General features: G+C 39.2%; 1 protein-coding gene across 4 annotated transcripts in view; it reads right to left on the reverse strand.

Annotated features, from left to right (window-relative positions):
* The window catches only part of CCDC170 (coiled-coil domain containing 170), an 86507-nt gene that overhangs the window by 37294 nt on the left and 33465 nt on the right, over nt 1-15748 (reverse strand). For 3 of the 4 annotated variants that reach the window (XM_079146635.1, XM_079146634.1, XM_079146637.1), the window contains exons 5-6: nt 15538-15723; nt 3856-4173 (exon numbers count right to left, since the gene is read on the reverse strand). In XM_079146635.1, coding sequence (XP_079002761.1) covers nt 3856-4173; nt 15538-15723 — 504 coding nt within the window. The remainder of the gene's footprint in view (nt 1-3855; nt 4174-15537; nt 15724-15748) is intronic. The other variant, XM_079146636.1, reaches the window with a different exon arrangement.

Consider the following 15748-nt stretch of genomic DNA (forward strand, 5'->3'; position numbering starts at 1 on the left):
TGGATCCTGGCTGGTGTGGGGACCACAGTGAAGATGCTGAGGGCCACTGGGATCCACAGGGATTGTCTCCACTACATCTGCAAGTGCAGTCACTTTAAGAAGTGACACAAGAACATGTCCACGCACTTGTTTTCCCCCTTCAGGGATGTCCAGGTTGGCGACTTTGTCACCGTGAACCAGTGCGGGCCCTTGAGTAAGGCAGTCCACTTCAACGTGCTTCAGGGCTCCAAGGCACCAAGAAGCTCTTCCAGAAGTTCTGAAGCAGGATGCCTGCCCACTTCCCATAATGAAATAAACTTAATTAAAAAAAAAAAAAAAACTCAGACTGGGGACGGGGCTCAGTGGTAGACCTCTTGCCTGGCATGCATGAGGCTCTAGGCTTGATCCCTAGCACCACCAAAAAAACACTCATTTAGGATTTCTGGGAAGTTCGCAATAGAATGTTCCTCTAGGGAAGTGGTTTTCCATGGAGGAGGGAGCTCTTGCCCGGGAAGACATTTGGTATTATTTGGAGACACCAATGATTGTCACAATTGGGGAGGAAACAGTAATGGTATCTTGTGAGTAGAGGCCAGGAATGCTGCTAAATACCCTACAATGCACAGAACAGCCCCCACGACAAATATTATTTGGCCCAAAATGTCAATAATGCCAAGGCTGAGCAGCCCTGCTCCAAGAGAAAGAAAAGCTTTTAAAAAGAAAATTAAATTTTGCCAGAAGCTGAAATTCAAGGAACAAGTAGAAATGACTTACTGAAGTGTGGGTGGTGTCCTCAATTCTACTGAGAATGGCAAAGCCAGGAGAGAGAAAATGGTAGACAAAGGGTAAACAAGAAATGCACCGATCAGCAGGTGGGAGTGGACGTGGGGTGAGGAATGGCCAGGCCAAGCCTGTACCCACCGTGGACACTTCACATCAGTGTAGATGCAGCAGCTGGCGGGGGTGCAGCCTCCCCAACAAATAGATTCGTCAGTTGGTAAAGCTGCCATTCTTCAATACATTTCTAAGACAATGTACAAAATCCATTTTCTCCTGATTTTACTTGAAGATGAGTCACACAAGACACCAGCTATATGCTTGATTTCAGGCTTTTAAATAGGAAGAACAGCTATTGAAAAAAATTACAGGGTAGGAAAGGCAGACAAAGGCACTAAAAAGATTCTGAATCATTCTAATTGTATGGGGAGTGGGGGAGGCATATTAAGCTTAACCAATTTACACCATTTTGCTTTAGAAAATAAACATACACATCATGCTGACAATTGTACGTCATGTTTCACATGCTAGAATTAAAATAGATTTAGGGTGGAAAACGTTGGAAATATAGAAGGGAAGCAGTAAAATGAATGAGAAAAAAAGTTGGCTATTGAAACATACTTATTTCCATTAATTGCTTCATAAAGTTTTTTCTGAAGCCTGTAAATAATTTCCTTTCTCCTTCTGTGTAAATGGAATCACAAGAAAAACTGAGTTTCTCTCAGAGATTCACATGCTTTCCAGGATGGAGGAGGTTAGCCAAGGAGCATTCTGTGTTTGAACATGTATGTGTGTGTGTGTGTATGTGTGTGTGTGTGTGTTATTTGTTCCAATTAGTCATACAAGATAGTAGAATGCATTTGGACACATCATACATAAATGGAATATAGCTTCTAATTCTTCTGGTTGTACATGATGTAGTTACACAGGTTGTGTAATACATAGGGTAATAATGTCCCATTCATTCTACTATCCTTCCTAACCCCATGCTTCCTCCCCTCCCTTCACTCCCTGCTGTCGAATCCGAACTACCTCTATTCTTCCCTATCCAATCCCCCACACCCGCTTATTGTGAATTAGCATCTGCATATCAGAGAAAACATTCGGCCTTGGATTCTTTGGAATTGGCTTAGTTTGCTTAGCATAATATTCTCCAACTCCATCCATTTACTGGCAAATGCCATAATTTCATTCTTCTTTAAGGCCGAGTAATATTCCATTGTGTACATGTACCACATTTTCTTTATGTGGTGAAGGGAACCTAGGTTGATACCATAGTTTAGCTATTGTGAATTGAGCTGCTATAAACACTGATGTGGCTACATCAGTGTAGTATGCTGATTTTAAGTCCTTTGGGTATAAACCAAGGAGTGCGATGACTGGGTCAAATGGTGGTTCCATTCCAGGTTTTCTGAGGAACGTCCATACTGCTATCCAGAGTGGTTGCAGCAATTTGCAGTCCCACCAGCAATGTATGAGTGTGTATGAACATTTTATATCCACAAAGAGAACCCTGTAGTTGACCAAGGGAGCCCCAATTGCTGCTTCAAGAGCATGAATTTTGGAGACTTTTTAAATGGAAGTTAAATTTTTGGATTGCTAAAGGAAATTTATAAATATAACCTGAATTTGTTTTTTTAAATAAATGCTTGTGTATGTTTAAGGCATACAAAGTGAAAAGATTCACATATAGTAAAGTGGTTACTATATTGGAACAAATTAACATGTCCTTCATCTCCCAGAGTGACCCATTTTTCTCTTCTGTTTGCTACCACATGACAAACAGTATGCTAAGTGAAATAAACCAGGCAGAGAAAGAAAAATATTACATGATCTCACTTATATACAGAATCCTTAAAAAGATGAGAAAGGTCAAAGATTTAGAGATAGAGAATAAAACAGTGGTTACCAAGGGCAGGATGTGGGGAGATACCATAGGATACAACCCTGAGTTTTGAATTAGTCATCAATGAGATGCTTATTAACATTAAAAAATGGAAAAGTGCATTTTCTCAGCATCAACAGAAGAAATAGTTGATAATGAAACTATACATGGAATTTGGACATCATTTACTCTAAAATCTCATTAATTAGGACTTCAAGAATTTGGATTCAATGATCATTTAAACAGCTGGGCTGAAGTTAACTGCTAAGCAAAGCTTTATGGAAAATGAGAATTGTTGAGAAAGATGACAAAATTGAACATGATTCCACTATGTACATTAACTAAAGCCTTTTCTCCACTTGGTACCTAGGTCTCCTAAAAGACTCTCCTGGACACCAATACATTATACAAAGCAGACAAAGGAGGAAGAGACAGGGCGAGAAAGAGCAGCAAGAGTTAAATTTTGTTTCTGTGATTTGCCAGACAGTGTTTTAAAGACTTTATAACTATTTTTCATCAATCTTATAATTTAAAAAATAATCTTATGTGGCAAATACTGGTATGGGTCTAGAAATCCTTCTGTGCAATTCCAAAATGCAGGTTTTTTCCCAATTCATTTGCTGAGAGAGCAGGTCTGACCTGACCCAGTGGAGCAGCAAACCCTGACCTGAAGTGACCCGAGGCCATTGAGAGTCCCCGTTCATACCACTCACGGGTTTTTCTGCAGTACTATGAATATGGCAGGGGGTGGGGGCTCAGCAGACCCACGGTGGGGGGCTGTGCACCGTTGCTTCTGTACTATCTTTCCATACACTGTCTTGTCTTTCTGAATCCTGAAAAAATTCTGAATTTAAAAGCACACGGGTCCCAGCGTGTTGGATAAGGAACTGTAAACCTTGCACTAACCCGTACTGAGATAAGAAACAAAATCTCAGAAGCCATGATCTCAGCACTGCCCAAGCTCACACCGACCGTGAGCGGGTCTGTGGTATCTCTGGGTCAGTGCCAGGTAGGTCTGACTCCAGAACTCCGGGTCTGACTTCACAGCCAGCGGTCACTGAGTGACTCTTGGGCCTTCCTAAGTACTATGCATAGTTACGACTACAACTGCACGTGGACTCTACTTCAAGCGACTCATGTGAACCAGGTGTTGAGCGCGCTACATGAATGACTGTTTTCCTGAGGAAGCCTGTAAGCAGCCATTCCTCGCTCACCCTTCTCAGGCTCTCTTCCTGGCTGCCCATTTCTTGAATCCGCTCCAAAATGGCATCCTCGGTGGACCCCGTCGTGCCCCATCTGCCTGAGAGGAGGCCTGAGACCTTCTCCCTAAACGAGGCGCTCTGGTTTTCTGAGGCAGTGGCCACCTCACGACTGACCTTCAAACTCTTCTCCAATTCACAAGAGCTTTCCTTCAGGAGGCTCAGCTCCCGCTTCGAGGCATCCCAGGCCCGCTGGCCCGCGAGCAACCTTTCTTGGAAGATCTTAACTTCCCTCTCAAGAGCTGCCTTGGCCTCTACCGCACTGAGCAAGTCCTGAAATAATTGCAGAGTAAAGACACGACCATTAGCAGTCAACAAAGTACACGTGTGTGGACCCCAGCAACTCACTTACCTGGCTTTCTAATGACTTCGAGGAGTTGGGTTAAATACCGTTTCCATTTTTAACTCTGCGTTTCCTAATGTCTCTTCATAAAGAGACATTTTTACAATGGCCCTTTACAATCAAACCTTTACAACTTGATCATTGTAAAGGTTAAAGCATTAAAAACTATTTGAATAAAGATGCTTCCTTAATCTTGCTTTTTAAAATAGACTAGGATTCTCATGCAAACATCATTCCACAAAGAAGAACTAGATCTTTCTTTCAATATTCATTGACTGTTTTATCCCCTTGTCTCATAAAGACAAGATTAAAATTGACACAACCTGAAGAAAGAAGATAGAAATAACTAGCCATTTGGTGGAAGAGAGGTTTAAAGGTAGAAGAGGGACTTGCCATGCTAAGAATAATCTTATATCATATATTAGATTCAGAAAAAAATGATGCATGTAAAAGGTTACCTGTGCACCTGCTTCTATTCACCATAAAATAGAATGGTCCAAAGAGACACTGGAGGAGTATATTTTAATTTTTAAATCACTTGATAACATCCAGTTCCAAAATACCTGAATTCATATCAAATTAAGATTAAGCAGTTGATTAACCAGTATTGCTATCATATTGCCTCGTTAACTGGCAAAAATATTTTTTAATTTAAAATAGTATGTCGGAGGGAAAAAGCAAAAATAAAAAAATAAGAAGAAATAGTATTGTTGAATCACAGACTCTACACCCAAACAAGTTGGGAACACTTCAGCCTGCTAGTTAAAACACAATCATTCCTTTTGCATTAGAGGTTTTAAATGATATTTATCTTCACCAACAGCTTGGAGACAAGAAAAAGGTTAGCTGACACACTAGATCCTACCATTTAGGGGACCCATAGCATCTTACTTTTTTCCTTAGGGTGATTTTTTTTTAAAGCAAGTAAATCTCAAGCATCAATTTGAAATAAAAGTAACTGAGTGGAGAGGGAGGTAGAGAAGCCTGCCTGTTTCAGAGATGCAATAACTAATCATGGAGCTTATTTTGAAAAATGCCTTGCTTTTCAAGGTCTTGGTTTCCTCTTTCTCTTTGCAGACTAGTCATCTCTGCAGAGAAAGCCTGCTGCTAATTAAATTACAGCTCCTAAAGTAGAGGCAAGGACACTTTATCAAAAATACAGTATTTTTGCAGGTTTCTGATTGCTCTTCCGAGGGTAACATTACGACTGCTCACTTGCTCTTGGAGTAACCAGCATCAGCATGAGTGACAATCAATCCAGCCACATTTTACTTAGAAACTACGATCTCATGTGTGCTTAGAAAACTGAGACCCTAAATTTGACGATGGAGGGGTGAAATCATCCTAAGCACTTTAGAGTTGTAAGCACATAGAAGATGACTTATTAACTTCCATGTTGAAAGAAAACCCCTAAAGTGCCAGGCACAGTAGTGCACGCCTGTAATCCCAATGACTTCAGAGGTTATCACAGGTTTAAACCAGCCTCAGAACTTGACAAGGCCCTGAGCAACTTAGCAAGAAAGTGGGCTGGGGGTGTTGCTCAGTGGTTAAGCACCCCTGGTACAAAACAAAAACAAAAAACAAAAACCTACGGCAAAAGGAAGAAGTGTCCATAGTCAATAGAATTTTATTTGCAACTGATTATTTACAAAAGGCCCTCAAAATACACACAAAAAAAATATATATCAGCCGCTTGAGTACCACGAACTTCCTGACAATTTGAAGTGACTAATCAAGAGGCAGCTGACACCAAGAGACCAATAAACACAATTAAAATATTTCAGAAATTTTTCTACCTAGTATCATACTATTGTTTCACTGACTTAGAAACGAGGACCATAACAATCCCCTCTGACAAATCCAAAGCATTTCTTCCTTTTAAACCTGAGTACCCACATTTATGTCTAATAAAAATCCAAAAGTAGCCTGCAATGATGGAATCATGGCAGAGCCTGTTAGCAGGTCAAATTTCTTTTCTCTAGATGCTTTCAGCCCAGTGAACTCCAAGCCATTTCTGTATGAAATGCAGGACAGGAGCTAGTGACAGACCTTGGGGAAGGCCACTCCCCAGGGCTCTGATTAATCATTCCAGGATTCAGGGGCACTGGCCTGATCGGCTGGAAATAGATGGCCTCAGATTGCAAATGCAATTACCTATACAGCTATGAGGAGCCATCCAGCAGCCTGGAGTCTGGTTGCATGGCTACCTCAAGGATAAACTGAAGCACAGGGCTTGAAGTAATGTGACATAGGCATTGGCCAGGACTTGGTGACTGCTGTCAGACCACACTGACACAGCAAGAAACAAGTAGCTTCCTCCTCACAAAACCAGGGCTGACCTTCCCAGAGGACATCACCTGTGCAGATGAGGAGAGGCCCTCTTCAGATAGCGAAGCTGGTCACTTAAACATTGTTTTTATAATTAACGATCTTTAGGTTCAGACCGACTAATACGAAGATAAACAATGACTCCATCGCCATTATGTTAACAACACCACTTACAAATAATATGATTCAGGCCTTCAGTTTAGCTTCCCCATTAAATGGCTGAGTCTGCGTTAAGTGATGAAACCCTTGGAATGTTTGTGCTTTTAAAACAATCGATTCCTACAATGACACTGCTATTACATAGATTTAGATATGCCTGAGATCAAATTGCCTCTCAAAAGTGCACTGACTATTTATCATCAGGGTAGAACCACAGTTGGAGCTTAATTCCTCCAATCCTAAATCAGTTTTATAATTTTTTTTAAAAAAAGTTCAATCGTTCTACTTACTGCAGTTAAGATTAACAAACCCAGGAATTTTCCCCAAACAGGCTCTCTTATACATAGTTGATAGAAATGGAATAGGTACAGTTTTGGTATAAATTATTGCTATAAATGTGTAACAAAATTTAACATGCACATTCACATATGATCGGTGGACATGATTGCTGTATAAGGAATGGTCTCTGCTCAGACTTTGTTGAACTATGTGATGTGAGCCGTATCTCTGTTATGTCCTATAGGAACACATCTAAAAATGTGCTACTTTAATTTTGGTTTGCAAACTGCAATCTACAAAATAAAATCCAGAACCCATTTCTTTCATCAAGAGATAACTTAACAATACCTTTATGGAATAAATTAATAAAACTGTCTACAAATGGAGGACGGAACCAATTTTGAAAACACATTTGTTTCATTTTAGATGTAAGTTACAAATAAATATATTGAGCTTGCTGAAATTATTTTAAAATCTCTTCTACTCTCAACAAACCTCTGTGACAGTTTCCAATCATAAGTGTCTTAAAAGCAAAACATGTTTTCTGCAAGCAGAATTGTCAGCAATCCAACCAAGGTGACCTAAGTTAAGAAACCAGAAGCAAGTTCATTGTCTAAATTAAACTTTAAATACTGACATAAGCAGAATCCATTCAAAACGTGCATGTAGAACTTTATAACAAAGGGAATTTTAGTCATAATTTTTTGTTCACATGGTTGCAATATAAGAAAAAACTGTAAGTATAATACTTATACTCTGTATTAATCTCACACACATACTTTCAAAGAAAGGGTACCATTTATATAATTCTATTCTTCATGTTTATGCTCATCGTATTTATTAAAATTTAATTTTATGTCTGTGGCTTCTAATACATAAATTTGGACTATGCTTTTTTAAGCAGCTTTTTCTAGTCACTCACTTTATATTTTATAGAAGTATTGATTGGAAATAAAGAAAAAGTTATCCTTTCCCACACATGGTATGGAAAAAAACAAACCAGAGTACATTCAGTAAATAGGAAGATTGGTGGAAGTTTTGAAGTTGTGTTCTGGGAGGAAATATTAACAGAACTGTAGATGCCTTCAAACAATTTGAAGGCTGTTACTAGGAGGAAGATTAGCTTTTTTCTGCTCAACCCCATGATCAATGAAATGGAAGCTGGAGGGTAACATTTTAGTTCAAATGAGAAAAGTTTTCCCAAATCTGACCTGTCCCAATGGCGTCAAGTTTACAAAATAATAAGAATTCAACTTAGGTTTGAAATTCTCATTATTGATAAATTCAGTGCTAGTAAGCAATGGACTTAGTTGCCCAAGAGGTCGATGTGCTCCTGGGCTCTAGTCCTGGGCAGCAACCCTCTGCCCTGAACCCAGCAGCCAGTATCTGGAGGACCATGGACAGTTCCCACTAGAAATGTCAAGACAGCCGTTGGCAAAATGGAATGGGTTCTGCATCACATGTTAAGATTAGGTCCATAATAGAAAGTTTTATATAAGCACATTATTTTAAAATGCTGTTCTAACTGATTTCAAGTTTTCAAAATGAAGCTAAAAATAAATCGTTGAAGATTTAATTATGACAACAGAACAAAATGGGAACCCCAACAATCTGAGTACAATAATATAATAAGGAGATAGAAAGAGGGGTTTGGAACGTAGGAGGTATTAAATTCTTCATAAGTCATAGTAGAAGGTCTAAAAATACTACCTCATATTGATGAACCTGGAATGAAAATGTATTAAGGTCTTCATGGTAATTATCAGAACTAAGAAAGATAAACAGTTTTTAAAAATTAGTTTGTAAGAGTGAGACTAGGAGTGAGTATTGGAAGGAGAGGGGGTTTTTCACCGTACTTTGGAGTCCTAGGAACAACTTTAATTTTATGAGCAGGTACTATTTTAGGGCCTACGTTCATTTTAATTCCTCACCCAGTAGTAGAACTCCCCAAACCTCACAGAAAGTAAGAAGGAGGCACCAAGGCAGGAGAGTTGGGGAGAAATGGGGTTGTTTAGCCAGAAGAGACTTGGAAGTTCATGAGAATGCCTTTAACCACTGCTTGAAGGGTGGCCATAAGGAGGGATTTCCGTTTCCTCTGTGAAGTAAGGCAGAACCAGGGTGAAGACAGGAATCTCAGGATTCCAGTGCCACCTGCTGCAATAAAGAACAGCTGAACAATTAGAACTGACAAGTTGAGCTGGACCACCTGGGATGGTGGTGAATTCAAGGAAGCGCACTGGATGCTAGCTGCTCAGAGACATGATTCTTTAGAGCACTTGCCAGAAGATGTGAGGCCCTGGGTTCAATCCCCAGCACAGTGAAATTAATGTTAGTTCATTAATCAGTTAGTTAATTAATCAAAATAATAAATGAAGATAATTCATATTTCCTATAGAGAGTTGGACAATCTAGATGCTAAATGTCTGGAAGGTCAAGTCCAACATTATGATTCTAGAACGGTCAAGAGATCTTTAATTTCTTTAGTAATGCATCCTGTCATCATTTCTCACTTCCAGGAACATTTCCATATGCCTGCACTCTTCAAATAATCTCATACCTATTTTAATCCCTGGATAAAAGTAAACAACTGGAAAAGAGAAATAAAAATACTGAGTATAACTCATGTACCAGATATGTGCTGAGTACTACGTGTTACAGTTGGCCCTGTATATCTACAGGTTCCGCATCTGTGGATTCAACCAACTTCAAATCAGAAATATTCAGGGGGGAAAGAACTGCATCTGAACTAAACACATGCTGATTTTTTTTCTTGTCATTATTCCCTAAAAAATATAGCATAACAGCTATGCATTTACATTCTATTAGGCATTAGAAGTAAATTAGAGATGATTTCAAGTCAACAGATAATACACAAATACTCAGCATTTCATATAAGGGATTTGAGTATCAGTGGATTTTGCATCCACCAGGGGTCCAGGAACCAATCCCCCATGGATATCAGGGGATGACTTTGTATAATTTAATTCTAACAATAGTTATAAGAGATAGAACCTCAAATCATTTTCCTATTTTACAGATAAAGAACAGATTCAAAGAAGGAAAGTTGCGTGCCTGAGATCACACAGCCAAATGATTCTGGAGCCAGGATAAAACCCCCAGCAGCCCTGTCCCCAAGTTCAGCTTCTTAACCACTCTGCTGTCTTTCACTGCTCAGCCACAGAATAAGTCAAAAAAGCAGACGGGATGTCCCAAACCCAAGCCAGCCTGAAACCAATATGGTGCCAATATGGTGCCTAAATCTAGTCAGTAAAGAAAATGTGAACAGTGTGAAAGAAAAGGTGCTGTTTGAAATGCACCATGTAGGTTTAATTTCCAATCCACTAACTTTAATTTCTAATGGTCTACAAGAAATGTGAATGTGACTTGTGTGGGCTTGAGTAGGCAAAGTGACTACTTTTCTCAAAGTTGGATTTTTTTTCAAGATACCAATCTTTTGTAGTTTTTAATACATACTTCAATATTTGGGGTGTAGCTCAGTGGTTGAAAATATGCTTAACCTGCATGAGGCCCTGAGTTCAATTCCCAGCACCAAAAAAAAAGCCAAAAAATATTAAATATTTGTATATAATATATTCACCATATATATGATAAATCACTTGGACTCTTTTTTTTTTTTTTTAATGGTGCTGGGGATTGAACCCAGGGCCTTGTGCATGTGAGGCAAGCATCTACCACCTGAGCTGTATCCCCAGCCCAATAACTTTAATTTTTATGCAAATTTTTTATCAAGTAACTTAAGTAGATTCTAAGTAACTCAGAAAAGTTGAGTTTGGTAGAAACAGCACCCCAGCCCTGTGAATACTTCTAGCTCTGCAGTACAGCTGGACATCACTAATAAATAAGTTTCCTATTTCCAAAACAGAGCTTTAGAAAGCATTATGAATACTCTTCCTGAGACCATTAACATGTCAGTAAAACCACTTGACAGTATTTTTCAGTAGTAAATCTTTGGAGTCATAATTCTGTGAATGAGCACTTTATTAAAGACCTCAAGTTTTTTATGGCCTGTACTTTTATTTTACAATTTTTATTATTTTGGCAGGAACCTCAAGCCAAAGTGAATGTGTTCCCAAAGTCTGAACAACATCGTCTCAGTTGTTTCCCAGTAAAGACACTTATGTAAGAAAAGGAATTAGTTCTGTTTTTTAATGTACTATTACAACACATTTTTCTTACTTCCTACTACTAACCTCCAGAGATCCATTTTATAGATAAAGATTAAATTCTTCCTAATTTTCAAGACTTGAAAATTTAATAACTACTATTATAACTGAATTAGAAATTACTGGGGAAATTTTCATAGCTGCTAATACTATCGCTCCACTTACTAATAAATAATGTCTTCCGTCATACATAAGATGTAGCTGTGACTGTCAGTGTAAAGGGGAGTATGGATGGAGACAGCAATGTGATGACCTGGGCTCCAGGCCCAGCTTTGCCATGAGATGGTTGTTTGAACTTGATCAAATACATAACCTCACTGAGCACTTAGCACAAGGACTGTGTAAGTGTTCAATAAATGAGCACACCTGAAGCATGACTCTTGGCTTCCAAGCACCATTCCCTGGTAAAATGAACCACAGCTCCTTAGGAAATTGGCTGGTTGGGTTTATGAACTAAAAATTGCAAGTGAGCCTGGGGTAACTTCTTTCTAAAAGTAAGGAAGTGTTAAACACTAGAGGAAGCTGGACATGGTGGGGCACACCTGTAATCCCAGCAGCTTAAGAGGCTGAGGCAAGGAGGATCATGAATTCAAAGCCAGCCTCGGCAACTTGGTAAGGCCCTAAGCAACTCAGTAAGAACCTGTCTTTAAAGAAAATACAACAAAAGGGTTGGGGATGTGGCTCAGTGGTTAAGTACCCCTGGGTTCAATTCCTGGTCACACACACACACACTAAAAGCAAGGGGCTGGACAAATTTGGAGAATTCAAGCACCAAAAAAGAATAACTGAGTGTAACACAATAAAAAGATAAAAATCCATGCATCCATAGAATCGAAAAGAAAAAGAAAAATGAAGGAAGTCTTTTCTTTACAGAAAAATAGCATCTAACTAATAGGACGAATGCTAAAGTTAGAATATTACCACATTGCCACCCTGACCTCATAGTTATTCCAAGCAAGATTTGATGGATGCTGACATCATTGATAAAGTTGTGAGAGCCAGACTAGTAAGTGTCATCCCCACAGATACCTTACTTAACTGCAGAAGAAAAAAATGTACCTTTACACTAAAGAGAATGGTAGTCATACTAAGTGTCACCAATAAAGGACAATATCTAACATCATTTTCTTTCTAATGTGGTGCAATAGAAAATTTATATCTTTACTTTTCTGAGATAATTCAATTTCAGGATGTAGAGAAACAATTCAAAGAGTATTGTGAAGAAACCACTTCTCTGGACTTTCCAAAATGTTAATGCTATTTTTAAAAAAACTATAAAAAGAAACTAAAAATAATCCAAATATGCAACAAATAAACCCAGAGTAGATCCCAATTTGGTGAAAGAAAAAGCCATCAAAGACATTCTTACTGCAAGTATTCTTACAAATACTTATGAAATGTTTGAATGTGATTTGAGATGATTTTTGGTTCTCTGTTACTGTGTAGCACTTGCCCCAATGTGATGACCTTGAGCCAGGTCATCACATTTCCGTCTTGAAACAACATCTGTTATGTCCCAGTTTCTACCAGTCAGGTATATTGGCATGGATTCGGTAGGTCTGGCTCAAGGTCTCTCCTGAGATCACAGTCAAGCTGTTAACCTGGAATATAGTCATTTCAAGGCTCAACTGGAGGAGGAGTCTCACCTGAGTTCACTCACATGGCCCCTGATCAGTCTCAGGTCCTTGCTATACGGGGCTGGAAATAGGCTACCTGGGTATCCTCACCACATGGTAGTTGGCATCTCCCTCCCCAGGAATACCTTGCCATAAGGCAGCTGGTTTCCTTCAAGAGCCTCTAGAGAGAATAAGAGAGCACATCTAAGACAGAAGTCACAGTCTTTTAATACCCTAATCTCAAATTTTAACACCCCATTACTTCTAACATATATTATTCACTAGAAGTGATTCACTAAATCCAGTCCTCACTCAAGAAAAGGGAATTAAGCTCCTCTTTAGAGAAAAAGTATCCAAAAAATGTGTGGACTTGAAAACAAGCTTAGATGATAATGGTACTCTCATAAACTTTTAGTTGTGATAATGGTATTGCCATTATTCATGTGGTTATTCAGTGGTAAGGTCCTTATTCTTGGGCTAAATATGCTGAAGTAGTCTGAAAGTATACATATAATATCTGTAACCTATTTTCCAATGGTTCCCCAAATACACGTGTATTTATATACATAAAACAATAAAGCAAACAGCAAAATGTAACCATTGTTGCCTCTGGGTAGGTGATAGATTATTGCTTACTATCCTATTTCTTCATTCTTTCTTTATATTACAATTTTTCATAAGAAAAAGTTAAAGAGAAATAATTGAGAGCACTGTGAAGTGAATTGTGTTCCTCCCAAATTTTTACAGTAAAACCCTAAGCCCTGGTGTGTTGGTGCTTGGAGTTGGGACTTTGGGAGGTATTAGGTTTAGACGAGGTCATTAGGGTAGAGGGTGGGGTCTTCATAATGAGGTTGGTGCCCTGATAAGAAGAGACACCAGAGAGGTTGATCATGTGTCCTCTCCCTGTCCTCTGTCCCAGCTCCCACGTGAGGAGACAGCAAAAAGACAGGCAACTGCAAGCCAGTAAGAGGAGTCCCACCAGACCTCAACTATGGCTGCACTCCCAGCCTCCAAAGCTACATCCGTTATTTAAGTCACCTGATTTATGGTGCTTTGCATTGTTTTGCTTTGCTTTGCTTTGGAGTGTGTGTGTGTGTGTGTGTGTGTGTGGTGTTGGGCCTCGAACCCAGGGCCTTGTGCACGCTAGCTAGGCAAGAGCAATACCTGGGAGCTATATTCCCAACCAACTCTGTGGTATTTTGTCATGGCAACCCACGCTGACTGAGAGGTTGATGACGATAGAGTCTTTTTGCTCAAAGTTGAAATATCAGGGGAGAAAACCAGTGGTAAGGGGGTTTATTGGTGCATGGAATTAGGGGAGAATTAGAAATTACTACCTTTACCGTGATCACTGTCACTCCCGGCTTCCCATCTCACCTCAGCTCAGCAGTAATGTCAGTCACCATTGATAGGAAAGGCCCCAGGAAGCTGGTCCCTTCTCCACAAACCAAGCCACGCCCTCTCCTCAGCCTGGGTCCTCATCCTTCCTGAGGCCTCTCTTTTGGAGCATCACTTCTTATCTCATCATAAACTCCATCTGCTTTACCAGGGCCATTTGCTTTCCTTCCTCCTGTGCATTTTTTTTTTTTTTTTTTTTTTTTTTTTTTTTTTTTTTTTATGTACCGGGGATTGAACCCATTGGCACTTAACCACTGAGCCACATCCCCAGACATTTTTATTTTTTATTTTGAGACAGGGTCTCACTAAGCTGCATAGTGCCTCCCTAAGTTGCTGAGGCTGTCCTCAAACTTGCAATCCTCCTGCCTCAGCCTCCAGAGCTGCTGGGATTACAGGAATATACCACCACACCTGGCCCTCCTGTGCACTAGTATTCACTGACTGCACTGCTCCTTACTGCTTTTGGAAGTAGATTGTTATTAATAATCCAATAATTCATTTTTGTCACAAACCATAAAAATCACAATTAAAGGGTTATATGGTGTTAAACATATGGTATTAATTCTCTTGCTCAAATAGATTCCAGCTAATTTTAAAAGATCTAACAATTTATTATGTAAAAAAAATTTAGAATAGGGAATCACTTCCTTTTGCCAATACCTCTCAAAATTACAACATCCATATCCTTTGATAGAGCAAGTCTACTTCTAGGACTTTGTTTTATATGATCCATGAAGCATACAAAATTATATAAAAATCATGCACAGTGGCCTTATTGATATTAATGTACAATATATTGCTGTTTGTTTCAAAAATAAATACATATTACATGTTACATATAACAGATATCTTCTCTTACATATCATATGCATACATGTACCTAGAATTATTTCAGAAGTATATAGAGGAAATTGTAGCAAGTTCCCTCTAGGAAAAACTGGGTGTCTGGGGAAAAGGGTCAGAGAAAGGGTTTTCACTGAATTTGTTTTTAGACATGCAGACTTTTTTTAATCTTGTAAACATATTACCTGTTTGTTCAAAAACACAAAACAAAATTTTTTTAAAATCCTTATAAACTAGCTAACGTAAATCATCTTCTCTACAAAGTCTTTACTTTTAAGTATTTTGTATTTCTTTTTTTTCCAACTGAAAAAAAAAAAAAAAAAAAAAAACCATATTGAATGGCCTGTTCCGGTCACTTAATCCCACATCGCCCACACCTCCTGCTGAGAGCAGCCCTGGAATTGTGGTCCATAATTCTAGAGCACTCATCTGACGTCGGCTCCGTAATCATGGTCACAGACGCGCACACACACTGCACACGCCGTACCTGGTTCAGCTTGTCTTTCTCTTCCTTCCAAGAGGCAGTTTTTCTCTGCTCTCTGTTGACTTCTGCAGCCAGCCTCACGATCGTCTCTCTGTTAGCTTTTGCCTCCATCTCATGGACATTTACAGTCTCTTCAAGAGTAACAATTTGTTCTTTCGCGAACGCGTTTTCCTTGCACAGCTCTCTAAGCTAAAGAGGAAGAAATTACAGCTGT

This window comes from Sciurus vulgaris (genome assembly GCF_902686455.1).
Source record: "Sciurus vulgaris genome assembly, chromosome: 7".
Taxonomy (NCBI): Eukaryota; Metazoa; Chordata; class Mammalia; order Rodentia; family Sciuridae; genus Sciurus; species Sciurus vulgaris.